The sequence below is a fragment of the Gasterosteus aculeatus genome, chromosome 3 (assembly GCF_964276395.1).
Source record: "Gasterosteus aculeatus chromosome 3, fGasAcu3.hap1.1, whole genome shotgun sequence".
NCBI lineage: Eukaryota > Metazoa > Chordata > Actinopteri > Perciformes > Gasterosteidae > Gasterosteus > Gasterosteus aculeatus.
This window is the reverse complement of record NC_135690.1, coordinates 17,535,026-17,561,825: the sequence shown is the minus strand read 5'-3', so window position 1 is coordinate 17,561,825 and position 26,800 is coordinate 17,535,026. Positions and strand designations below refer to the sequence as shown.

General features: G+C 47.2%; 2 protein-coding genes across 5 annotated transcripts; both read left to right on the top strand.

Annotated features, from left to right (window-relative positions):
- The first annotated feature begins 1,153 nt into the window (after window positions 1-1,153).
- prkacbb (protein kinase, cAMP-dependent, catalytic, beta b) lies at window positions 1,154-24,250 on the top strand. 4 transcript variants are annotated; one of them, XM_078099876.1, is made up of 11 exons: window positions 1,154-1,315; window positions 16,303-16,475; window positions 19,635-19,696; window positions 19,774-19,902; window positions 20,140-20,238; window positions 20,342-20,424; window positions 20,591-20,717; window positions 20,802-20,897; window positions 21,029-21,151; window positions 21,238-21,402; window positions 22,794-24,250. In XM_078099876.1, exons 2-11 carry the CDS (start codon window positions 16,430-16,432, stop codon window positions 22,917-22,919), a joined length of 1,056 nt encoding a protein of 351 aa, XP_077956002.1. In that variant the 5' UTR covers window positions 1,154-1,315; window positions 16,303-16,429; the 3' UTR covers window positions 22,920-24,250. The 4 variants fall into 4 exon arrangements, with proteins under 4 accessions (XP_077956002.1, XP_040027540.2, XP_077956001.1 ...); XM_040171606.2 differs by lacking the exon at window positions 1,154-1,315 and adding an exon at window positions 15,801-16,085; XM_078099875.1 differs by lacking the exon at window positions 1,154-1,315 and having other exon boundaries at window positions 16,091-16,475.
- A 325-nt stretch (window positions 24,251-24,575) lies between these two features.
- exosc4 (exosome component 4) lies at window positions 24,576-26,568 on the top strand. The gene is made up of 3 exons (XM_040170903.2): window positions 24,576-24,897; window positions 25,748-25,954; window positions 26,038-26,568. Exons 1-3 carry the CDS (start codon window positions 24,727-24,729, stop codon window positions 26,395-26,397), a joined length of 738 nt encoding a protein of 245 aa, XP_040026837.2. The 5' UTR covers window positions 24,576-24,726; the 3' UTR covers window positions 26,398-26,568.
- The last annotated feature ends 232 nt before the right edge of the window (window positions 26,569-26,800 follow it).

Sequence of the window (26,800 nt, the reverse complement as noted above, 5' to 3'; positions counted from 1 at the left end):
AAAGCTGCAGCTGGAAAAGTGAACAGGAACATTTTTTAACGGCCTCACAAACCCCCTAAAGCCCGACCCCAGATCGGTCTGTGACCACCTCACACAGTAGAGGAAGCAAATCCTGCAAACGCAAACTCCAAATGTCGATCTCCCACGTCGGGCAAATCTCATTCCTTTGAACTCAAGCATTGATTTTGAAAGCTTCTCCTGACAAATTAATTACAATAAAAATAATTCAAATTGGGATTTGAAAGATAGAGTAGTGAGAGATAGAGTGGAGACCTTGGAGGCAATGAAGAGAAATAGGGAGGACAGGGCTCAAGTTGCTTGCAGTGAGGGGGAGCCGGACATTTATTTCCTTGAGGAGCAGCAAATCGTGTGATTCATTCCAAAAGATTCATTCCATCACAAAGAGGATACACAGGCGGGCGAGTCGAGGAGTCGCACGAGGTCGGCCGCGTGCGTCTGAAGAAACGAGGGCTGCTCCTCGGGTTTGAGAACTTAAGGCGAAGGTCTGAGCCAGTGTGCGAGTCACAAAAGGAGACAACAGCGAAAAACCGCACAACAAGGGAAGCCGCCGTTGACATCAGACCCGGACCCCTTGGGCGCCATTGCGCGTTATGAGTTGGGCATTAATTGCTGCCTTTGGGAGCGTTTGTTCTTGACGTAATTACGGACCCTCGGCGAGACACGAGCTGTGGAGAAAACGCGTTTTTTGTAACAAATATTTCAGGTTTTTAACAAGACGGAGCTGATTCCCGACACTATAAAGAGCAAACACGTCCCTCTGTTGCTGGTGCTTGTGCAGTAATTGCAGCCCCAAAAGTCTTCAGGCTGCCCCACAAAAAGATATTTCTACCATGAATATTGCTTCATACGTCGATATATTTTAAAGCCAGTCAGATAAAATTGCTTCCCATATGTGAGGATTTGGTTATTTTTTTGTAAATTAAATATATTTTAGTTCAAAACATTCACTCCAATTGTGGAACATTTTTCCTCCAGTTTTCTGATTAACAGATTAATTAAAATATTCAGGGAATAAGTGATGTTAATCATTTGCAGAACTGAATTTTTAGGGCTGTCAACATAAAAACGTGGCTGCGATTAATTAACAAAATATTTTCACAAAGTTAACGTACATTTTTTTACTTCCGGTCCCAAAAGTAAACCGGAAGTTGACCGCGCGAACGAAACGGCCGCTAGCTGCCGTCAGTTACGTCAAGAGGGAGAGAGCTTTTTGCATTGGAAGTAAAACAAACAGGCGCGACACACAGCGGAGATGTGAGCAGAGGATTTACTCCACGTGTCAAACAGAAGGGGGGTGAGTGGCAAACGCACCACTACGTTAATCTAGCTGCTAGGCTAAGCTAGCTGCTAGGCTACTTGCAGCTCAACATCTAACGTTACCCTGCGCGGCACACAGTCTGCAGAGGACCACCACTGTGTCCCTAAAAGACCGTGGTTGGAAAACGTCCTGCTAACTGTGGGGAGATTGTTGGCACTTCAAACCCAGCTGTTAAATTATGCAGAGTTGAGAGCAAAGTGCACGAGGACAACAGGAAGAGTCGCTGGTTCAACATGTTCCACCAGGTGGAACTCTGCCTCCAAGATGCTCAGATGTGTGTAGTTTTGTGTTTAAAATAACATTAACAATTAAACAACGGTGACTGAAATATGCGCTAAAACAAGTGATTACTCATTATTTTTAAGATTTAGTCTTTAGAAGAAAAAACAACATTCATTAATCGCCATTAATCGAGATTAATGAATTTATGATTTTATTTATTATTTATGAAAATGTGCGATTAATTTGTTAATTAAAAAAAAATCTATTGACAGCCCTTGTAATTTTACATCAATGTTCAACCCAGAACAGACCTACAATTCATCATAAACAAATTGTTTGTTCTCAGATTTCAGTGACACTTTTCACATTTATTGCTCCGCTTGACCGTGTGACATTCACCAACACTCTGGAACAGGCAGTCATCCACACACACACACACACACACACACTCACATGGCTCACATGGCTCACATGTCCTGTTGGACTTTGAAGCCCGGCGACCGTCACGTCCATCTTTTCAAACACTGTCCAGACGGGGGAGAAAAACCTCGACCATCAGCCCTCCTCTCTGAACCTGTCCATCACTGTCACTCTGGATCAGCGGTGCAGAACTCATCCTTCCTCTCCCGCTGGCCGGTCCCCGCCGGACTGCACTTGCTCAGTCTGGCCCCCTCATATCGCTGTCGGGAGTCCCGGCCGACAGCCTGCTTGCTGCAGCTGATTCCAGTTTTGTTGGCCCCGCTGGTGCGAGCAATCTGCGCTCTGGCAGTGGGTGGCCGTCTGGTGAAGGAATGGCTTTGATAGGTACAATGATGGAGTCATTCGCACGGGGCATCTTTAACACCCCACATGCACGATCACATGCATGAAAAAGCAGCCCGTTGGAATGGCAATCCCTGACTTTGACGTGAGAGCGCTGAAATCCTGCGGTTTCGCAGGGGAGGTGCCGCGATGGAGATGCGGGCGAAGCACTCACGCATGTCTTGACTGCTCGCGCAGACCGGATGTCGCACCGGTCCCGTGGCTGTGCATGAGCTCAGGCCCTTTCTTTCCCTCCCGGCGCCACATGTGTGAATTCTATCGCAACGGCCGGGGTTTCCAGAGGAGTCCGGATCTTTCAAACAAACCACAACAGGCGGTAAACCCAGCTTCTCAACCTCCCACAGAGGCGGGGACAGTCGGCGGAGAAGTGAGAGTGGGGATTGGAATTTAATTACAGCCTTAAAGCCCACCGAGTCCAATATGAGAGAGAGGGATGAGACATAAATCTACAGGGGGGCCTTTGTTTGTACGGTGGCTACAACAGGAAAATCATTCAAGGGCCACTGCGGAGACACGAATGTCTGTAGGACAGCAGTTCAAAGTTTGACGGATGAACAACTGGGTTTTCAAAGTCTGACATAGTCCCTCTTCAACCCGGCTTTCCTTAATTAAAGTCTCCATTCTGGTTTTATGGTGGAAAACTGTGCTTTAATAACTAGACTGGGAGTAGCAAAGACGACTATGGACTTGCACAACGTCCCCCTGTATCGTCGACTGTATAGGAATTATTTAAAAAAATAAATAAGATGAGATTTCAACTGATTTCGAGCCGAAGGCCGTGACGGATTTCACTCACTAAACTATCTGCGTCTCGCATTCTTCTCTTTGGGAGCCCGAGATTCACTGCAAATGTCAGTCTTTTTTCCACATTGCTGACCGTAAACGCAATCACCCCCCACGCCCCCCCCAACCCACCCACCCTAAGTAAAAGAACATGGACGCACTACTACAAAGCAACCTCTGGCCTTGTGATCGGATTCAAAGCTGCTTCGGCCGACACATCAAGGGAGTCGTCTGGGCTGCGGATTATTGGCCGGAATCTGCAGAGCGAGTTAAGAGTCACGGGCTGCTCCCCGTGCAGCGTGCTTCACCCAGGCTGGGCCACTGAGGAGGGTTGCTCCACATACAGCATGAAGAATAAGGCCCAATGGAGTGGGATCGGGGGGCGGGGGGGGGGGGGGGGTCTCTTTTTCTCTTTCACTCTACATTTGCAGCAGCGATGCACAGAGGAAGTGTTGTTTTCAGGGCTCTGCTCTGATCGGTGTGACCGCGGTGTAGCTCGGAGAGAGAGAGAGACGCAGAAAGATTGGGCTTGTGGCTACGTGAGAGGTCGACGGGGGGGGGGACGCGCCCTCCCAGTGCAGAAATCCAGATGTAGGTCACAGCCCCAAAAAATATCCAAAAACCTGATGTTTTGGCCAACGGGGGAGGCTGCGAAACCTTCTCCGTGTAAATAACGTCAGCAACCCCCCCCCCCGCGATCCCTTCCATAGAGGATCTGGAGACGTTTAAGCCGAGACGGCCATGAGAAGAAAAACCCGCACGTCATCTCCTGTTAGGCTTCGTTAAATCACCTCGGCTCTGCGAAAACAAAATCTCACAGAGCCGTTTGACAGCAGGGCGGCGGGCGGCGGGCGGGGGGGGGGGGAGCGTGACGCTCACCGGGCTCACCTAGGAAAGAAGTTCCAACGTCTCCGCCGTGATTGTTTTTGGCATCGGCGTCACGCTACATGTACCTTTTCCCGAACCGACCGGGCTTCCTCTACAAATTGCCGCACAATGTCGCTGTCATTTTGTTTGACCGGACGAACGTCTCTTTGGGGGGCGAGAGCGACGCGGCGAGCCCTCCCAACGGGCCCGGTTTGAATAGCGGAAGGTGCACGCGGCGGGGGGGAGACCGCGCGGAGGTTCCGCAGCTACCAGAGCATGTGGGAGTTATTTACGCTCGGACCAGCAAAAAAAAAAAAAAAAAAAAGAGGAATTCTTCCCCCCAAAACGCTGTGAAACAGCCTGCAAAGAATTTGCGGCGGGAAAATTGGTCGTCCCGCGGGTGCACGCAGATCCCACCTGTTTCATATTTATTTGTGTAAACGCGGCCATGCAAGTGTCACCGTTCCCCCGTTTCAGCACCGGCTTCATCCGCTGTTATGTGCATTTTTCTGACACGCGCGGCCCTCTCTCAAATGCGATGGCTGGTTTTCGTTTCCCCGGGAGCAGCGAGTTGTTATCCAGCAGATGTTTAATCCTCCTTTTTTAGAGGTTCTGGAGACGTGGCGCTCCGTCCTGCATCCGTGTGCCTGATGGTTGTGAGAAACACGGCTCCAAAGCGCGTCGCACTGTGGGATTAGTAGTTTAGCTTCGGGCCGCCACCTCCTAGCTTGACGTTTTCCCTCCATAAAACCCCAGCAGAGGGACATCTGGACTTTGTGCAGCGAGCTGCTGGAACTCTTCAAACGTCCGGGTGGTTTTCACTGCCCGTCTGCGATAGTGAAGAGCGAGCTGAGTAATGCAATGAATGAATGACTTCACCTGCAAGTGAAGTAAGAAATCAAACGATTATTGTCACTGGCAATTCATTTTCCTGTTCGATTAGCGAATCATTTGTATTTGCTCAATAAAAAGAAAAAGTCAGAAAAAGGGAAAGACTTTGTTGACACATTTAAAAGCACATTTTTGGGGGGAAATGGCTAATTGCTGATTAATGAGTTTTCAGTTTCTTGCAATCTTACGCACCCCAAATTTATTTAGGGTCATAAAGAGAATACCAAGTATTCACAATTATGTGCTGGAATAATTATAAAATAAATCATTCTAAATAATTATAAATCCATTCTAAAAATGGTGAGTCAATTGTTTTAAATAATTGAAACATTTAAATAAATTAAATTAAAATAAATAATAGAAAAGAAGATGACCGATGTCGTTTGTTGTTGCTCCTTCACGTCTCGATGATCAATATTCGTCATGATTATCGCAAATATTTTTTATCTCACAAACCGTAGGTTAATTGTTGGCTTCCGGCGCGTCCGCATGACGTTCCCCCTCCTCGACGAGCGCCACGGCAGCTACTCGACATGTCGTACCGCCCGCCGAGGTCGACGGACTATCTGGAAACCATTCGGGCGCCGGCAGCTTTGTGTCACGATTAACGTCTTCCGCTCCCAGTACAGCCGGCCGGCTCGGAGTGCTTTTCCGTGGTGTGGAATTCTAATGACAGGACAGAGAATGGAATAATGTGGGCAGAGGCTCAAAAAGGTCCCAGTCGCAGGTTCCCCAAAGAGCTGTGTGTTTTACCAGAGAATGTCGGGACCAAGCGTCTCTTCTGCATTCAAATCGACGCCGCGGCCTCCAAATATCCGATTTATTTCCACATCTTTTTTAATATTATAAAAAACAACATACGTCAAAGTTTCATTTCTGTTAAAAATGCGCCAAAACAGAGGTAGAAGTTGTTATGAGCTCCAGCTACAGTTGTATTACATATTCTCGTCTTGAATCTTCTGCAACACTGTGATGCCGTTGTTTTAATTAACAATAAATAATGAAAACATTCATTATTTAGGAATAAATAATAGGCTGCTTGAAATGGTCAAGAAAACTAAAGAAACACATTATGTTAGTAGCCAAACGCAGTATCTTCATGATTTAATTATAATGGAGGCAATATTTATTGGTGAGTATGAGGATGAAGAATGAACCTCTCTGTTCACACTAATTAGGCAGAAAGCCTTAAACGCTGTTCGTTCTGAGCTTCCCTGCTCTGCGGCTTTCGGGGTACAGCTTGTTCTCTCCCATCACGGGACATTATCAGGTAAAAGTCTGCTTATTACTTCTCCTTTGTAAGGCGGAAACGATAGGAATTAGTAATTGCAGCTCCCGCGGCCTCGAGGCAGAAGAACAGACAGTCGAACTGCTGTCAGGCGTCTACGTTCGTGCCTTCGCCCGTATGTGTTTGGGGCATTAGCACAATCAAATAATGCATGAAACGCAGTTGTCTCGTGGATTTAATCCCTTCTGCTGGGACGCGGGTTGTTGGTGGCGTAATCCATCCGGGGACATCGAGGCCTCTGTGTTCTCTACGTGAGGAGGCTCTCGGCAGCTTCCCATCTCGGTCAATTGCCACTTCAAGGTGGATCTGGGAGTTCTGCCACACAACAAAACGCATTAACGTGCCCGCTTTTTTTTTTTTTTTCTTCCCCAATTCGTGTGCAGACACAGCGGAGCCCCGTAAACTAATTAAATGAAGACGAATGCATCGAAAAGGTCCTTGTGAGGGAAGCTGGTGATATGTGACCTGCGTCAGAGTCTCTCGATGTGGGTTTCTGTAAAGTGAAAAAAGGCGATTAGATCCCGCGCATCATGTGACGTGAACGTGGGATATACATTGTTCACCCTGGTGCGAAACGATTAGCAGTCACTCTTCAGACCTTTCACGTGCAACGTCGCATGAAGCGTTCAGTGGGCGGCGCGGCACTGAGCCTTCTGGGTAATACAGGCGTCCTTTAAAGGTTGGATTTTGTTCAACTGTTTGCTCCAGAAACAGCAGAGGCCACAGTGAGATCACAATCAAGGAAACGGCACATTTCGTCCTGCTTTTTGTGAAATCACTCCCACTGAGTGTGTGTGTGTGTGTGTGTGTGTGTGAGTGATAGAGCGGTGCGGATCATTTCTGGTACGCTGGTCGAAATGGATCGTTGCCAACAGGCAAAAAAAAAAAAAAAAAAAGCGACTTTTCTCTTTCTTTGTTCCCGGTGAATGATTGCTGAGTGCGAGGCATTAGTTCTGCCGACTGGAGAGCCATAAATAATACTCCACTGCGGTGGGGATGCGTGTGTCTGCTAGCATGACATCTGGGTTTTAATTCTCGGAGAAGAATCCTGTATCTGCGTGATCCGACTAACGCAAGTCATCTGAGGAGAATACAGATGAGAGTTCGGTGCCTCTTCTCTCCCTGCTCGCCGCGTGGAAACATGCAGTGACCTTGGCTGACTAAACATCCCTCTGCGCTTTGTATTCTGGAAAGAAAGCCTCCGGTTTGTGTCCGTAGCGCGGACGCACACGCCACCCACCAAGGAGTGGAATATTCACATGGGTTATTGAGTGGTTGGTATCCTGGTTCTGCAGGGGCATTTTATTATTGGGTTGATATGTGTGCATTGAGGAGATATGCACGCGCCTGTTTGCAGATCAATACGATTTCATCGCGCGTGGCCCCCCCCGGGGGTTTATTATCGCCCCCCCCTGTTTTAATGAGGTAGCGAGTTGATGGGACATCAAGACCACTGAGAGTAATGTTCCGCTGGGGGAAGAGCGCAAAGACGCCACCAGATGGTTCTGGCTGGGAACGACTGGAATACTGAGCAGGCAGAACGGTTTCCCTCGCATGGTTAGCTGGAATCATTTCTGCCATGTTTACAGAAATACACTACAAACCCCCCTGTTCGGCAGATCGAGCCCCCCCCCCCCTCCCCTCTGGAAAGTTTATATTAGGCATGAATGGCGCTTTCGTGACTGCAAGAGTGGACAGATACCTTCATGCAGTTGGTGGTTCTCTGTTGTCTGTGTCATAACATTTCACACTTATACCTGTGTGTTCGGACCGATCCCTGCTTTAATTTCACAGCAGATCGTTGGCTCTTTGAAACCCTCAGTTCCCGCTTGGTGACACTCGAAATGGTCTGTTTAATACCTGTTGGACTGTCACCAGTCCTCCAGCTGCCTCAGGGCTTCTGTGAGATTGGAGAGGAACAAAGGGAATATCAATTAAGGGCCGTAACTGAGCCGGCCCCTGGCATTCCGCTGCCGAATTCAGCTCTGCTTTATGAGCCTTTCATCTGATTTGCGGGTCTGCTAACGCTTGGTTTTTAATTACAGCGGCAGCAGACAGACCTGCGCTGCGACGAGACGTTGAACACGGGAAGCAGAGCAATCAGGAGAGTTTAAAAAAGCCGAGATGAGCTGAGGACGGCGCTCCCACATTCTGACGGAATGGCGAAGCATCAGAAAGCAGCATGCGAGGGGGGGGGCTGCTGGCTTCTGGTTTTAAGATATTTGACGGCCTCATTCCCCCGCTGAACGCTGGTTGCCGGAGCCAAGGCGCTCCCCCGCGCGCAAGGCGCAATTTTAGAGCTATTTGAAAACTGTAATAATTTGAGTGAAGTTTAAATCCGGCCACTGTCACGTCTTGTTAAAGTGGACACGGCGCATGAACTGCAGGGCTGCGAAGGCTAAATATTTAGAGCCGAGGCAGCGGTGGTTTTATGGGCTCGGATCACACGACCGCAGAGTGCAGGGCCCAAGCCAGCGAGGCAGAGGGGAAAAAACAGAACCAAACAGAAAGGTTGCATGGAAGCGCCGCAGACGGATGGAAGAGGATAATGGATGAAATAACACAAGGCCGTGCAACAGATAAAAAAAAGCAGCGGCTTGGATCCAATAGAAAGGAAAGGTTAAGAGCCACAACACTCAAGATTAACACCATCGGACTACATCATCTATGCACTCATTTTCAATTTGGAGACTTGCAAACAAACCCCTTAACCTGCGGTCGGGTTTGTTTGATTGCAGATGTGCTCTTGCTTTTTGATGCTGGTCTCACCGTGATGACACGAGGTCGAACAGGACACGAAGATCAGCGAAGTACTGCAGTGAATCCCCCCCCCCCCGAAGCGCAAAGCCGCTGGCTGAAAGACCGTCGAACAGATGGATGAAAACTTGTCACTTCTGTCCCCGAAGACGAGGACCCGACATCTGAGAGTCGGGGGATCTTTCCATCGGAACGTATTTGCACGTTGGCTCATGTTCTGTATTTGCTATAAACTGTGGCCCTTGTCAAACACTTCTGACGGGAGACCACAGCCTCTTAAACCCGTCAGTGTGTTTTCATGCTGCTGAGACGCTGTTGTTTAGTATCGGCTCAATTTCAAATTCCTTTGCAAAGATTTTAACCTTGTTTCGTATAGTTAATCTATTTCTTTGAAATGACTCGTGAATTATTGAGTTGTTGGCGTCGTCGTGCGGCGATGAAGCCGTAGATGCTTTCATGCGTACTTGGTGAGAACTTGTGATTCCAACCAGTAAGACAAACATTTCGAAAACATAACCTCAGTCCTCAGTAATTAAAGTTGGTAGCTGGGAGCTGTGGCTGCCCACTGCTGCTAAATAATTATAATAACTCAATTACAGACAAATGGCCCAAAGCGGATTGATAAAGCGCCACGTGAGCAGTTCTTTGGGGTTTTCTTTTACATAAATGAGTCCTGCCGATACGCCTCTCGAATCGCTGCAACACAAACTAACGTCCAGGTTCAGATTGGAGACCAGTGGAGGCCCGAGGAGAGTAACTCATCCTTAAAGCATCACCTTTAAACCGCAGTCACTCTCTTATGGGAGGTAAAAAACTGACCAGAAAACGCCCGGATGAAAAGGGCTTTTCGTGTTGTCATGGTAACAAATCAGCAAACTACCGTTGACTCGTAAATAAAGTCGGCACAGATCAAAAGGGTGCAAACCGACTGAGTCGTACAGACGCAACACGTGTTAGTTCACCGTCCATTCGCCTTTTAGCTGTATTCTTTGTAGTTTAGGGGCTTGTGAGTTTTTACAGGCGGGTCGACGAGAGCGGAGAGAAGCGACCGGCGTGAAACTAAAAATGTCCACGCGCTGCGAGTCCGATCATCAAGTGCAACGTTAAAACAAAGTAGCAGGTTCTTTAAGATGGAAATTTGCTCTCCGACGGCATTAAAGCCGTTGACATTCGGGCGAGTCTTGGCTTCCTGTCAGCTTTCACAAAAGCCTTTTGAGTGCATCGCCAGGCCGCCATTAACATCAGCTCGATCATAGACGCGACTAAACGTCCGTTATGATGGATCACCTTTTCCACAGCGAGCCTCTGATGTCGATTTTCATGCCACACAGATATGAACTGAAACCAGTTGCTGTCTGCGAGCAAGTAAGAATGCATTCATCAATCTGAAAACATGTGGGCCAGTCAGGGGGGGAGGTCAAAGGTCAAAGGCTGAAAAGTCAAGGAGGCCTGACTTGTGCGATGTCCGGGGGTGGGTGGGGGGGTGTTTCCACACCCTGCTTGTTAATCTGTGTGAGAAAGCAGGTCGGAACTTTGACCCCCGCTTTGAGAGCGCGGCGTGGGGGGGGGGGGGGCCACGCGTGAGGCGACCGCACGCCGCCTGAAAGCTCGGCGGCCGGTCCTGCGTCTCACCAGCGCGGGACGGCCCAGTCTCTGACATCATCACGGGTCGTCTCAAGCCTCGCCGCTGCCCGGCATAAAGGGGCTTGTGTCGATCCGGGAGGAGTCGAGGGTAACGCCGGCTGGGTGGAGGCCGGGCGGCGAGGGGGGGGGGGAGGGGACATTTAACACGAGCTTACTGCCGTAGCTTTCGCTCTGCCTTTGATTGTGTTGGCTTTGATCTGGTTCTCGGCGGCCATGTTGCGCAGTGTTTCCCTCCCCTGAACCGGCGGAACAGACGCCGACCGCGTGTCTCTGCCGATGTTTCCCTCCCTGCGGAAACCGTTAACATCCGCGTCCACGTGTGAGAACCTGGAGAGAAAGACCTTCTGGAGGGACTCTGGATACGTACTCTGAAAAGGATTTTACACGTGCGACTCCATCAAGGTGTTTTTTTTTTTTACCCGCGCATTCAGCTCCTCGCGCACGCCTTGTTTTCCTAACGAATCAGCCACATTTACCTTCCTTCAGTGAGCTGCAGAGAAGCTGCTTTGCAGAGGAGGATTTCTGAGCACGAGCACTAAAGCACAACTTCAAAGGGTTATTGTGCATCTATCCCAAATTAGCTTTCTGTGCAACTGTCTGAGCACTTTGAGGAATACATTATCTGGTGGTTGGGAAATTACAGGCATTTATGTTGTAGTGCAGCACTGAGCCTGGCAGCGCTACAACAAACCCGACAAGGTGGATATTCACCGCATGAAGCCAATAAAGAGAATCCGGTACAGCGAGTAGCAACAAGCCCCGATGGGTTTCACATTAACAAACATTCCCAGGCAGCCTCAATGATCATATATATATATTAAAATATCAAAATATCTGATACTCCTCGATGCCCAGAGCTCACCCTGCTGTATATACAAGTATCCGCATCGGATGGCTAAAAAAAAGGAAAAGCAGGAAGGCGTATTCTGCATTCTTACAACTCATGTTTCCTCCATTTTTCTTCTTTTCTGTCTCAAGGTTTGAGCGCCTCGACTTCGGGCCTTGGCAACGGGTCACTTTCTTTCTGTCCAGGATCCAATGTACACATTGAACACAAACACATTCACTGTCGTGCATGTCGACACACACTTGGAAGACCTTCTGCAGTTTGTACATGATTTGTATCGCCTGTATGTCATTAAACCACGAGCTGAAATATCTGATCGGGCCGCAGCTGAGGACAATACGACTCAGTCCTTGGTGCTTAATTACATAAACACACGCATGATTAAAAGTTGTACTGAAGCTCTACGCCAGCTGTTTGAGGCAGGCTGACACAGCTGTATACATGTGTCTTTGCACACTGAATCAGATATCCCATTGTGCTCATCTGGAGGGAATTAGGCTGTGGGAGAGAGGGGGACTATAGAGGCTTTGATATACAGAGGAGGAAATGTCGGGTAATGTCCTGGAACCACATGCAATATCCTAATAGGAGCTGGGCGACTGATAAGAGGAGACAACTAGCTCATCTCTGGCCGTCTGCAAACCCGTGACCTTTATTTCTGCAGCTCACACACTCGGAGAAGTGCGGATTTTAGCCCATTACGACGCAGTGTGCTCTCTTTTTCCCAATCGGCAAAGCTTTAATAAATCATATTAAGCAGTAAGAGTCCTCATTCAGGCTGGGCCGACCCCACCCTGCATGCCGCATCCCCCCGAAAAAACACACAGAACCACAGATGTTTAACTGGCATTATTCAAATAACGGTCTCGATGATCTTAAAAGGATAGAAGTCAGGTTGCCATTGCGATGCCGTTGGTTTCAATCCCAGCAAAGTACATTTAGGGATCCAGTGACAGCCAGAAGCTGGAGTGCTGCAAATATCACACACCCCACTCCCTATAAATTTAGTGGATGTGCTGCGGAGGAAGGCACTCAAGCTCCAACCGCTGGAGACGAGTTGGTCCGTGGCCAACAGAGGAAATCTGAGGTTGCACTGTGCAGCTCCTGTGTGCATGTGAAGCAGGGCGTGACTGAGATACAGCCTCTCCGCGGACAAATGGAGGCTCAAAATGCTGTTCAGGTTGTAACAGGTCTCTGCAAGCAAGTGGACCTCGGTGTTTGCTTACAGCAAAGCTAAATCCTCATGATCGGCGTTTGTGTTGTTAAAACTGGATCGAGGTGACGGTCTGCAGTTACAGAACACTTAACGATTCGGCTTTTCATTCATTCATTTGAGGGCATGAATCATTCCCTTTGAACCGCAGCCCGGCCTGTTTGCAGGGAACACGGGAACGCCAACATGGAGAGCATCTGGTCAGTCGGGATGAACGTGACAGGCTGTTTGTTTGGGGAAGAAAAGAGGAGAAAAGAGGACATGAAAGAGCGAAAGCAAATGAGCATCACATTCAATAACGCAAATATCTCTTCTGTTTGTATTTTCCGTGAGGAACCACACAAATAACCGCTCGATTGAGTGAAGACGCTCAAATGAAAACATCAGACACGCCGCGGCTCTGACAGGACGCCGCATGTTTGCTACAGATGCTCACGGGAGACGGTTTGTAATTCTAAATCTCCAGTTCACACTGCAGACAACCAGCCGACTTGCATCAGCCGAATCCGATATGATCAGGGATGCTGAACAGAGAGAGAAACGCTGACCACAATTAACTTTGATGAATAAATGAAATCAAGTACCTTGTGACTGTGGTCAGAGGGAAAATATCAGCGCACGCAGAGCCGCTCAGGGCCACAGATTCTGTAGCAGAGATCTGCTGCCCTCTAGTGTCCAGAAGTGGAACTACACGTGTACTTGAGGAGAGCACGTGGGGCCTTGTGAGACGTGTCACTTCATTATGAGGAGTTTGTGGTTGTATAAGCAGACCGACCATCTGTAAGAATATATCTGGTAACAGTGGGTAGAAGTATAGTTTTGAGTAGCAACTGATAAGAATAGCTGGCAAATAACTGTAGTGGAGTCAATGGTGATATAATTTACTCTGAGCTATAAATGACAATTAGTTCCAGGTTGGAGTTTCGCTAACATAATGATTTCACGCCGTATCGTGTTGTAAATTGATTGTCACTGCCTATAAGATATTTCAATGCGATAAATAATTCTATATGAGAGCAGCACTATCACTGAGCCTGCAAATAAAACGGCAAACCCCCAATCCTCAGACACCTTATCAAGACACGACAGCTGGTGGAGTGTGTCGCCTCCCATCCCACATGCTGACGATAATTAGCCTCATGATATGTGCAGAGGGCAGAACGCCACACAGCACAAAACGCACAACACTCAACACACAGCCACTGACCATCCTCATCCCAGCTTTGCTAGACTCGCTGATGGCCTTGAAGAAATCTGCATTGGGTGATTTTACTTAATGGTAAAAATACAGTGGCACGCTGTAAAAGCACTCAAATGTTCTACATTAAAGAATGTACTTGTTTAAGAGTTCAATTATATTGTAATTTGTTGTACTTAAAATATTACAAGTATAGTCCCAAGATGAATGAGTCCTTCCGGAGTGTTACATTATTATTTATTACTAGAGATTCATTGGTATTTGTGCAATAAAATGTCAGCAGTATTTCAATTTTGACTACTAATAATCATAAAAAGAACTGTGCTAGGATTAAAAAGTGCTTTACAAATGAAAACATGTAATAATAAAAAATATATATCATGTAGCCTAAATGAGAAAAGTATCCTATAGAAGGTTTTCATCAAGTCATACAGTCATTCCTCTGTGGTCAGATGGCGGCTAACAAAGCTAGCCAAATGCTAACATTAGCTGTCCAATGCTAATGGCTTTATAGCAAATGTTATAATTATTATAATTAGCCTGCTGATTAAGTTGCAGTAGTGGTAAAGTTATTTCTTTATTCCTATTTAAAGAGGGCAGAATGCATTTGAGGTAGTATTGCTTTAGTTGAATTATTTATTTTTGTTTGGGAATTTCGATGTCAAGATGAATGTATTTTGTTATTATTTTTCTTCCGTCAGATAAACCAGTTGAAGTTGTGTCATATTCAAAGATAGAACTGGAACAGCTGCATTCGCTCAAATCTCCTGACCCAAATCAGTAAGCCTTCAATCTAACAATTATTCACTAAATTAGGCTTTTGGGAATCCCGTTTTCTAGTTACTCATTAATTTGACAATGTATTTTACAGTTAACACTTTGAATGACGAAGGTACTTAATTTGCACAATTGTTGAGCAGTTGTTGGCAGTGAAAATCTCCGTTAAACTAAGAGCATACAAGTAAATGCTCTTTATAAATAAATGAAAATCTAAACATAAAAACGTGCAAGTTAAACATGATATTGTTTTATTCAATACATGTGAACATCTGTCTCAAAGAGCTATTTCATTAATTACTAAATGCAACATTGTGCTGATTATACCTCTGAGCTTTACTCAAGTAACATTAACACAAGACGTCCAATTATAATGCAGTGTTTTCAATGTTGTATTAGCAATTTGAAATTGAATAACTACCGTTTTGTCTTTTGAAGTAAATGTTGGATTATTTTGTGCTATAATAAAATGTACAGATTCCCTTCTCCAATAGTTCTTGCATATTTTCTCTTTGAATTGTTCTAAATAAATAATATATAATATAGATATTCATTCTATTTATATAGAATGAATATCTATGATCAATGATTCAAAAATGTGCAGCTATACTAAAGTTGTAATACTTAAGTAATGAGATCTTACTATAAAGTTGCATTGGAATTAATTATACATTTAATAGAGTTCTATTAAAACACGTTGTCGAGTCCCTTTTGCTTATCAGACAAACACATGAACTTAACTGCAGCTAATAAAGTTAAAGAAATAAAGTTTGATAGGAACCCTTAACACGACATGCTGCATGAAGTAAATGTCAGATCATAATGACAGCTGCTCATTTAATTAAGCACATAAGTACAATTTTGAGGCACTTCTGCAAATCTGCTACTTTACATTTATACATTTTAGAGGCAAATACAGAACTTTTTGCTCCATTATTTCTATACGAAAGCTTATAGTGGCTTTGCAGATTATATCAACAAGTGAATAATGATGTATCATCATAATTAATCTTTCCAGAGGGACATGCATAAAAACTATGAAATATAATAGAAAGAAATATATAATATTCTAAAATGGGCCGTTTTGTCTAATCAATACTGGTATTTTTGGTACTTTAAAAAAAATAAAAACTACTGTCTGTGTACTTCTTTCAGCACTTCATAAAGTCAAAGGCTGAAGCCAGTTAAAAATATAATATACAACATTCTGATATTTATCGTGAAGCTCCAACAGACACCGCGGAGACGCGCCGGGGCCCCCCGGGCCAGCAGCGACCTCCTCCCCGCACCGTGGATGCAGCGGAGCGTCGAGGCGGGGAGGGTTAAGGAGGGGGGAGGAGGAGCGGGGGGGGGGGGGAGCACAGAAGTGACCGCTAACTTCACGTCAACCCGCGCAGACTTTACCGAACCGGCGAGAGCGGAAATCTTTACCCGCGGGTGAGCGGCGGGCGGCGGGGAGGGTTCGTGTGTGTGTGGGAGGGCGACACGGGGGGAGGGAGGAGGAGGAGGAGGGGGGGTCGCTTCGGGAGAGATACCGGACCTGTGTTATTTCCTCACGGTTTAAAAAAAAAAAAAAAAAACCCGATTGAACGTTTAACATCGGTTCGAGTAGGTGTGTTTTTTTTTTAGAGCTTATATCTTGTTTTTCTTCAAGGAGCGCGGCGGTGAAAACACACGGAGCGAGAAGGAGCCGAGCAGCCCGCCGAGGAGGAAGGCTCGCGAGCCTCCGCCATCTCTTCTCCCCTCCGCAGTCGGGCCGCCGTGTCCTCCGCGCCGCCGCCATGGGGAACGCCGCCACCGCCAAGAAGGGCAACGAGCTGGAGAGCGGTGAGTCCCGGGCCGCCCCCCCCCCCCCGCCCCGCCGGCCGGTCCCGTCTGCTTTGGTTCCGTTTGGGGTTCTATTTTCTCAGCCGCCGCGTACTCGCTTAAATACCCAGTTGGTGGTTAGCTCGCCGCTTATAAACACGTATAACCGCACCGCGGTAACGACGCAGCGGGGGGGGGGCAGTCTCTCACCCCCCCCTCGCCCCCCCGCTGCTATCCGGCCGCTCGCCGCTCCTAGCTAACGGTTAACCACCGGGGGACGGGGGGTATTTCATTTGGTTCAAAGATGCCTAGCTAAGTTAGCTAGCAGAAGCCCCCCCCCCCCTCCCCCTACTCCGTTGTTGTCTTTTTTACTACCGGGGGGGTTAAACAGCCTGTTAAATGCGTGCGCAATGCTGATCGATACATTCCCTCTATTGATGAGGCTCGTTAAAAGGCTGTTTGCATGCCAGCTAGCTTGCTAACTTATGCTACGAGAGAGAGGGGGGGGGGGGGTGTTAGCCCCCAAAAGGCCCCTGTCATGTCGTAGCCTCTGGTCGGTGGGGGATGGCCGGGCCCACACACCCTCCCGTTAGCCGCGGGTCCCTTCATCATCCCCTTCTTCTTCCTCATCACCGTCTTCATCTTCATCCCCTTCTTCTTCATCACCCTCGTCCTCGTCATCTTCGCTGGCTTCATGTCAATCAGGATGGGGGTCTCTGGCAAAAAGAGCTTTGCTCCCATTAAGTTACATCTCCCCCCCCATGAGTGACTGTTATGAAAAGACACGTCTTATTTTATTTTATTTTTGTAGAGGAGAGCCAGTGGGACTGTTTCTGCCTCGGGCCTCGCTGCCACATTTTATTCTTGGCTGCATAAACAAAGCTTTCCCTGCTACAGAACCCTGACCAAATATGGTGAAGAAATGACAAATGCCCTCTTTCCATTCATAAAAGTGCTGCCTTCCCAGTTACACACACACACACAAACACACACACTCAGACCAACGGGGTTGAATTGTGGCACTCGAGCCCCTTTTCTAATCTTGGTGGGGTAAAGGTCCACCGAGGCTCACTTCTCACATTCAGCTCGCCGCTGACCGGAGCAGCTTGTCATCCGACCTCCGTCAGAGGATAAGGGGCATTACGAGCTTTGAAAGGTTTGACGCAACCGGGCCTCAGGCCCCGTGACACTTTGTGCCTGTATGTGCGCAGCGAGTCATGCATGAGCCTCCTGTGTGATCAATCACACATGTTTCCCCTCTACCTGGCCGTGAAGATAAGAGCTGCAGGTGTGCAAGTTTTTTGTTTTTTTTCTTTCTTTTTTTTTTGTTGCACAAGTCGTCGCATTCGATGGCCTCAAATCAGTCCCTTTTGTGCAGAAACGTTGATGCATCGTTACCGTGCACACAAACACGCCGAGGACCTGTCCGTTTGCTTTATGTAGCGACACTCTGCGACGCCGTGAATCGGGTTTTATTGACCCGCTGAGAGACGCAGCCACCCTGGCCGACACGGACCATCCGATCGGCGATAGTTCCCGCCTTCCTCCAGATACTGCAAAGCGTCGGACCTGTTTAAGCCGCCGCTGTGCGCTGAGCTGCAGATTTGTCTGGACTGAAGCCACTCTGACCCGATAACCTGGTTACCCACGGCGCTGTATATTTATACACTGGAGTACCTGTGGTTACTGCATATAGCGCCCATTCGCAGAGGCGGGAGGGGGGGGGGGGGGATTAAACAGCTGACACATATTTCCCTTCACTGTGCCCGAGTGTTGGGTTTCACTCCGGTGTAACAGAACAGAACCAAGTTGTGCTTGTCTGTATTTTATCTTGACCGCTTGACGCATATGAAGTCACTGTAACTAACTTTATTGTCCTTATCGGGAATCATTTATTTATCTGCACGTTATGTTCTTGATTAATTAGACCTTAAATGCTGGGGGATGTTTTTCGCTCAGTCAATTGGTCGGTTGTTAGAAAACGAATCCGAAAATATAATAAAATTGATTCATTATGCTCATCATAATAAAGTGCTGATTGAGCAAACAACCCGACATAAAGAGGAAGATATTCTACCATTTAGGTTTTTAGTCACCGCAGAAAATGAGCCTTGTGCCAAACAAATGTTTATGGCTGTTTACTGACGTGTTTTATGTTGTAGAGTAAAATGATTTTAGGCTTCTGACTAAAACGGCAATCGAGGGAACGCGGGGGCCAAACCTCTTTTCCAAACCTGCTGTAGTGAGAGAAGTTGACCGATGTTGAGGTGCGGAAACAAAACCTGCAGCTCAAAGCGTGACGGAGGTCGAACGCTTTGTAGAATGAGGAATGTTCGGATTGATTTGTTCTCCGGCGGGCGGCGGTTATCGGGTCCATCTGAGCGTCTCGATACGCGGCGCTTTGCTACACCGGTTCTTCGGCAGACAGCCGGTCTCCGGTTAAATTCCCCCTGTTTTCATTCCAGTCGCCTTGTTGTCATGCACATGAACTCTACATCTCTCTCTCTCTCTCTCTGTCTTCCCCATCCGTGTCGTCCCGTCCGCTCTCGTTGGGCTCTCGTTCCTGCGATACCGTGGTGGAGAACAGAGACGTTCGGTACGCCGGTTCCTCCAGAAGATGAGCAGAGCGCCGTCGGTCTCCCTCCCACTACCTGCTAGATGTGCTTGCTTTGCTTGTGTGCTTTTTATAATAAGTCCTTCTTTTGTTATCCACATTGTCTCAATCTGGATTTTCCATACATTGGTTTGTCTTTAATTACCATTATTTTACTGCTGTGTTTAAAACAACCGTACCCACCAAACCGCATCAAGCGTTGTGTAGTCCGCCCCCCCGCCGCCCCCGCCCACACAACAAACAGGAACCAATACGCCGAGTGTCTCGCCACGCATCGCTAGTCTGCCTGCCCCTGAATGTCCTTCTCACGTGTGTGTTTTATTATCTTTAGAGCAAAGTATGTGGTGTGTTTAGTGTCCCACTCCGCGTACGTCCAGATGAGAGTCGACCCCCCGCCCACCGTCTCCTCCATTAGTGTCCCCCGCGATTCCCCCTCCAGTGCGACGCAGCGCTCGCTCTTTTCCCGCCAGCTTGATCTAAAACCTGAATTAGTTTTAATGAAGACACCGCAGTGTGCTTCAGCGGACGGCAGCTGACTGCGTCCGCCTGTGCTCCTTGTGTTTCAGTCAAAGAGTTTCTGGCCAAAGCCAAAGAAGACTTCCTGCGGAAATGGGAATGCCCGCCACAGGTAAGCGCCACGAGACCCGTGCCTGTCCCCGGGAGCCGCTTCGGTCGGCTAACGCGTCGCTGTGGTTCCCCCCGCAGAGCGCGACGTGCCTCGACGACTTTGACCGGCTGAAGACCCTGGGCACCGGCTCCTTCGGAAGGGTCATGCTGGTGAAGCACAAAGCGACAGAGCAACACTTTGCCATGAAAATACTGGACAAGCAGAAGGTCAGTGGGAGCACGTGTGCCCCCCCCCTCCCTCCTTCTCATGCAACATTCCCAATTACCTAAACACGTCACATCAAAACTCGCTCTTTTTCACTGCTGGGGGGGGGGCCCGAGTTAAATAAACACAAAGCTAAAGGCGACCTTGCCTCCCTGCACCCGCTATCTCGCTATCTCGCCTGTCGCTACGGTGAGCGAGATCTACCCGACAAGGTCGTCTTATCTCTTTTTATCTTCCAGGTGGTGAAACTCAAGCAAATAGAGCACACGCTGAACGAGAAGAGGATATTACAGGCCGTGAGCTTCCCCTTTCTCGTCAAACTCGAGTACGCTTTTAAGGTACAGCGTGCGTTTATTTTTATTATTTTTTTGTCACCGGAATGAATTTGTACACTAACGAATCGCCGAGTGACGGGTGTCGTTTTTTCTGTGCTTTTCTCAGGACACCTCCAATTTGTACATGGTGATGGAATACGTTCCAGGGGGAGAGATGTTCTCACACCTGAGACGAATCGGAAGGTTCAGGTGTGTTTTTTATCTGCCGGGGGGGGGTGGTCTGGGTCGACGTCCAATCAAACGCATCGGCGGGTTGATCCGGGGCCCATTTAGCAGCTTTCGTTGCATCTCTGTGTCCCAACATGCACGGGTTAAATCCTCGAGAAGTGACCACGCTGCTTTTTTCCCTCTCCAGTGAACCGCACGCCAGGTTTTACGCCGCCCAGATAGTGCTGACCTTCGAGTACCTCCACTCACTGGATCTCATATACAGAGACCTGAAACCCGAGAACCTGCTCATCGACCACCACGGTTACATCCAGGTGAGCTGCAACAACAGCAAATGAGCGCCGCTCGGCCCTCCGAGGCGACACTTTGCCCACGTGTGGCGTCTGTGCTCCTTCAAGGTGACGGACTTTGGATTCGCGAAGCGGGTGAAGGGCCGGACCTGGACGTTGTGCGGGACGCCGGAGTACCTGGCGCCGGAGATCATCCTCAGCAAAGTACGCAGCTTTTCTTTCACTGTGTCGATGCTCACCTCGCTGTCTTTGTACTCGAACAAAACTCTTTTCTTATGTTTGAGTTTATTCTGAATTCTAAAAACAAGGATTTGAACCGTCTCCGATCTTTTCAGGGCTACAACAAAGCGGTGGACTGGTGGGCGCTCGGGGTCCTCATCTACGAGATGGCCGCTGGTTACCCTCCATTCTTTGCAGATCAGCCGATTCAGATCTACGAGAAGATCGTCTCGGGGAAGGTAGGCGGGCGTTTGGATTTGGGATGTGCGTCCCGGGTCGCGTGCACACAAGCCAGATTCCATTGTGCGCTTCGTCCTCTTTCCAGGTTCGATTCCCGTCCCACTTCAGCTCCGACCTGAAGGACCTGCTGAGGAACCTGCTGCAGGTGGACCTGACCAAACGCTACGGCAACCTGAAGAACGGAGTCAACGACATCAAGGGCCACAAATGGTTCGCCACGACAGACTGGATCGCCATCTACGAGAGAAAGGCGAGGCCAATGACACCAAACGCTGTTCATTACGCATTGATTTGTAGATATCGACTCTTCTTTTCTTTGTGCTACAAGTTCTGATGCTCAGGGATTCTTTTGTGCTATTTTGTTGGAAAGTTGTCTGAAGACTGCTCATCAATCAATCATATTTTCCCCCACTTGGCTCCGCTGCCAGATTTACCGTTTTGCAGGATGACATGATGACAATGGAGTTCTTTGATTGATCAATTTCTCTCTGTGCTCGAATCTTATCGATCTGTTGATTCTGTTAAACTTCCTCACTATACAATCATAACACACCTTTATCGACTTCACGCCGGTACTTTATTGGATTGATGCAGTGGGATAGTGTGATGTAGAAACGATATTTTTAAAACTTTTAAAACTCGTTGGATTTAACCGAATCAGGTCTCCTCCTTATTCTTTTGTATTGTTATATTATTATTTTTGTTATTTTACAGCCTCATTCAAGAGTAGATTCTCCTCTTGAATTTTAGGATTGACAACGTCAGACTCTGGTCTTTTTATAATTAAAAAAAATTAGACCCATTTTCATACTTTTTTCTTTACATTGATCATTTCTACTAGTGAAAAATTATTATCATTATTTTTTCAAAAACCTGAAGAGAAATAAATTCCCGTTCATGAAATAGGTTACATGTTTAAATCTAAAACATTTAGATTTTTAATCAAAGAAAGTTTAAGACGAGCTAAAACACCCAATTACGTACAGATTAATTAAACAAAATATATATATTTTTTTATATTTTTTTCATTCTGAATGGCCGTCTCCCCTTGACCTTATTTTCTCAGGATTAAAGCTTTCACGCCTTGAATTATCCTCATTTTAATTTTAACGGTGCTTTAGGGGCGTTGAAGTGCATCGTCCATCACACGTCCCCGTGCGTCTCCTTCGTCCCCCAGCTTCGCCTCCTTCTGTAACTTTCCACCTTCACGTCCGTCCTCTGAGATGTTTAGTAAACACTGAGCTGACACCTTTGCAGAAACCGAACACTTGAGAGCGTTTGTGGCACGTCGACCTTCAGCCTCGTAGAGTACCAACAGACGTGAAAGTTTTATCGTTAATAGATTTTAATCAGAGAAACGTACGGCGATGTCGTATCGCAGTCTCTCAGCGCAGGAGCTGTGATGCGGTTTGCTATATTTGGCTCAATGTAAAGCAAACACGACATCATAATAATTTTAATAATACAATGTTCTTGGCTTGCGATGAAGTAGCTGAACGCTGCCTGTCAAATGGAGATTCGGGGAGTTGGTGAAAGTCACGGCGTAGAGTTGTTGTGCAAACAGGAAAAAGGTTCTACCAGGCGCTACTGGGAGCTTTTTGACCGTATTCACCTAATAAAGCGTGCGGTTCCCTTCTGCAGGTGGAGGCCCCGTTCATACCAAAGTGCAGAGGCCCGGGGGACACCAGCAACTTCGACGACTACGAGGAGGAGGAAATCCGAGTTTCCGTAACGGAAAAATGCGGGAAGGAGTTTGCAGAGTTTTAGGACGCGGGGGACATGGATACATCAGGGAAATTAGGGGATCTTTGCACTCTTCTAAAGACTCGGGATGGAGCAGAGACCATCGTTTTTCAGATCTACTACATAGTCCCGTCATTCCATGAGGCCGAATGAGGTTGCCGCGATCCTTGGGTGCCGATAACCTCTCACTGTCACGTACACCTGCGTATTAAAGCAGACACAACACTTTCTTTTTTCTTTTGTACCTACCACCCTTCTTCTTTTTTTCTTTTTTCTTTTTTTTTTACTTTGAAGCAGTTAGTCTTGGATGTCGTTATGCCCTTTTAAAATGTGATGGTTTTTTTCAATTCATGAGGAAAAACTGAGACTACGGCCAATAAGCGTCCACGCATTGTATCCCACCGGTCCGTGTGCACTTTGGGGCACCCTGCTGGGCCTCGCAGGAGACTCCCTCGAGGCGATCTGTTACAAGTCCACCTCGCGCCGGCCTTTGGGCCATTCTGGCCGGCTTTCGGGGGGGAGGAGAGGGGGAGGGGGGCAGCATTCGTCCCGCGTCTGTCAGGTTTTCTGTTGAGTTTTGGAAGCGTGACAAGGAAAGAGGTCCTCTTCCTTTTTTAGCTTTTTGCCTAGAGCCAAGTCCTTTGCCCCCCCCCCCCCCGCCACAGAGAAGCATCCATTCACTGTCTTCTTGGTATTCTGACCCAGCAAGCAGACGCAGACAATGACAAACCCTGTTATTTGTAAAATGCAAATCCAGTTGTTTGTTTGATCCTTTTGGATCGGGTAGTTACATGTAAAGTTTGTCATTTTGTATCTGACTATTCTTTCGTCGCTTTGTCTAACATTAAAATCACAATGTCCCTGGAATTCAGGTCCGCTTATAAAGACCCTTTGTCATGAGTCCGTGGAACCAGTAAATGCAAAAGAGTGAAGTGAAATCCTTTGTAGGATTTTTGTTGAGTGTGATGTTAAGTTGAGGAGGTCGGTGTCAGTAAAGCCTTTTATTAAACAGGACATCATTTGTAATGTTGTAGATCAAAGATGTTTTAAAATCTTAAGAAACAGGAATGCAAAATCTGCATATTTACCGTATTCTCCCTTTTATCGCCCCCAAAACAGATTTCTTTGTTTGAGCAAAGAATGTCTATTTGCAACTTATAGGTATGCATATTTGAAGGCTTGATTTCAAGGTACAGTTTTCCTCACAATACACTGGCTAAAATAAAGACTGCTCCTTTGTGTCACATGTAACCTTGTTATTGTTAAACTCATTGCATCATACGTATATACATTGTTTCATATATGTCTTTATTTATACACATTAGAGATGCTAATAAATTTTATTTTTAAAAGTGTTGAAGTTGTGTAACTGTCCGTGCATTGTGACTGTAATTCTCCCCACAGGGTCTGAATGTAACCACATAGTGGTCCAGACTCGAGGATTACTGTGGTAAATACACAAGGTTTGATTTATTCGATGCAGAGTAGTTATCACAATGTCCCATCTGGGGATTTCCATGAGACATTTAGTTCCAACACCATTTTATAATATAGGTTGAAAATTCTACACCAGTGGGACAAACTATATTTTAATAGCGCATAAAGAGTTACATAAGTAAGATAACTTAATAATAATAAATTATTATAATGTTCCTTTCATTATATTAATATTCTCTAATGTCTAACGTCAGTCCGACATTTATTCCGAACGCGTCACATTTGGGCCTCCTCTCTTGCCGTAGTCTCTCCGCGTGTGACGCACTACAGTGAGGAACACGTGGTGTCCTCGCGCGCCGCCGTTCATCCCGTGCGAAGTTTTTTTCCGGAAAACATGGCGGGCGTGGAGCTGCTGTCGGACCAGGGCTACCGCCTGGACGGCAGGAAAGCCACCGAGCTGCGGAAGCTTCAGGCCCGCATGGGTGTGTTCGCTCAGGCGGACGGCTCCGCGTACCTGGAGCAGGGAAACACGAAGGTTCTGGCTGTGGTCTACGGCCCGCACGAAGTGAGTAACGTTAGCTTAGCAAGCGCTAACGCCACAACGGTTAGAATAAAGCGCAGCGGTGGCAGAAGATGAACAGCACGTTATTTATTGATCATCACCCCCCCCCCCCCCGTAATTCGTCCAATAAAACGAATGCGTGTGACGTTACAGAATCGTTTCAAGCGACCAGAAAATACTGAAATACCTTCATGAACTGACCTTATAGGTACAACTTTCTGGGGGAAAGTCTGTTTTTATAAATATAACTAACAAAATAAATTAGTCTAACGTCATACGTCAATACAGTAAAGTTAATACTTCTCTGACAGTGCCAATATAACTTGAACATTGATTGTCCTGTCAAGGTAGAATATGACTGCAGCATTACATTTAACAGGTGTACCCATTAAAGTGACCCCCCCCCCCCCCCCACACACACACACACACACACACACACACACACACACACCAGTGTTTTCAGTTCCTTTTATTTTGTATAGCCCAAAATTGCATATTACAAATTTGCCTCAGAGGGCTTTACAGTCTGTACACATGAGACATCCTTTGCCCCAAAACCCTCGCACAGGAAAAACTGAAAAAAATTAAAAACCCTTCTATGGGGGAAAAAGGGAAGAAACCTGGGGGGAACGTCAGAGGATCCAATACGTTGAATTCCTATAACAGAAATGATTCACAATGTGGCAAGTGAAACAAAATCCCATCCTTATTTACCATAATGAACTAGGCTCCAGTTTATTAGAAGTTTGCATTAAATCATTAATATGGGCATCAAAGCTTCAGAAAAGTTCAGACTCGATACGCCGCGATTCCCTTGAATTGTATTAATGAAGACACAACGATCGATCCCCAGGTTCGAGGTTCGCGCACCCGGAGTCGCCACGAACGAGCCCTGATCAACTGTCAGTACAGCATGGCCACGTTCAGCACGGCAGAGAGGAAGAGGAGGCCGCACGGCGACCGCAAGTCCACGGAGATGAGCCTCCACCTCAAGCAGACGTTTGAAGCCGCCGTGATGACACAGCTCTACCCGCGCTCTCAAATAGACATCTATGTCAAGGTGAGTGGCGGCGAGGTGGACTCGATGATGTGTTGGGGGGGGGTTATCATGTATTGATAACGATAATAATTATTTCCAACCAGATTCTGCAGTCGGACGGCGGCAACTACAGCGTGTGCGTGAACGCCGCCACGCTGGCGGTGATCGACGCCGGCATCCCCATGCGGGACTACGTGTGCGCCTGCACGGTGGGGTTCGTGGACGAGACGCCCCTCGCCGACCTTTGCTACGCAGAGGAAGGCGGCGGAGTGAGCTCGCTGGCCTTGGCGCTGCTGCCCCGCGGCGGGCAGATCGCTCTGCTGCAGATGGACGCCAGACTACATCAGGATCACTTGGATTTGCTCATCGCGGCCGCCATGACGGCGTGTAAAGGTGTGAGCAAGTTGCTGGATGAGGTGGTGCGACGACATCTGCAGGAGGTTTCTGTGCTCTCTGGAGAGTGATGCATGGAGGACCTCCTTACTGGGGTTTGGGTCGCAGACCGGAGAAGTTATTGGACCGAATGGAGAGGATAGATGAGAGAATTCTTTTGGAGTGATTTCTTTTATATATTTTCATGGTTTATACCTTTGTACAGTACATGTGTGCAGCTAACAATAAATGTATCAACCTTTCATAACTCGTGTTTCTTTCCCATTTGTGGGTGTTTGTATTTAAAAGTTCAATCCTCAGACTTAATGACAGGCCATTATAGAAAACTAATAATGACTAAAAATGATCGGCTTTTTAAAGAATACATTTTTGTAATGCAGGACGCAGAGTTTATATTTGTAACTAGAAATCTGAACTGTCTGTGAAATAAGAATATAGGCATCATTAACAAAGAAAACAAACGATTAAAGTTAT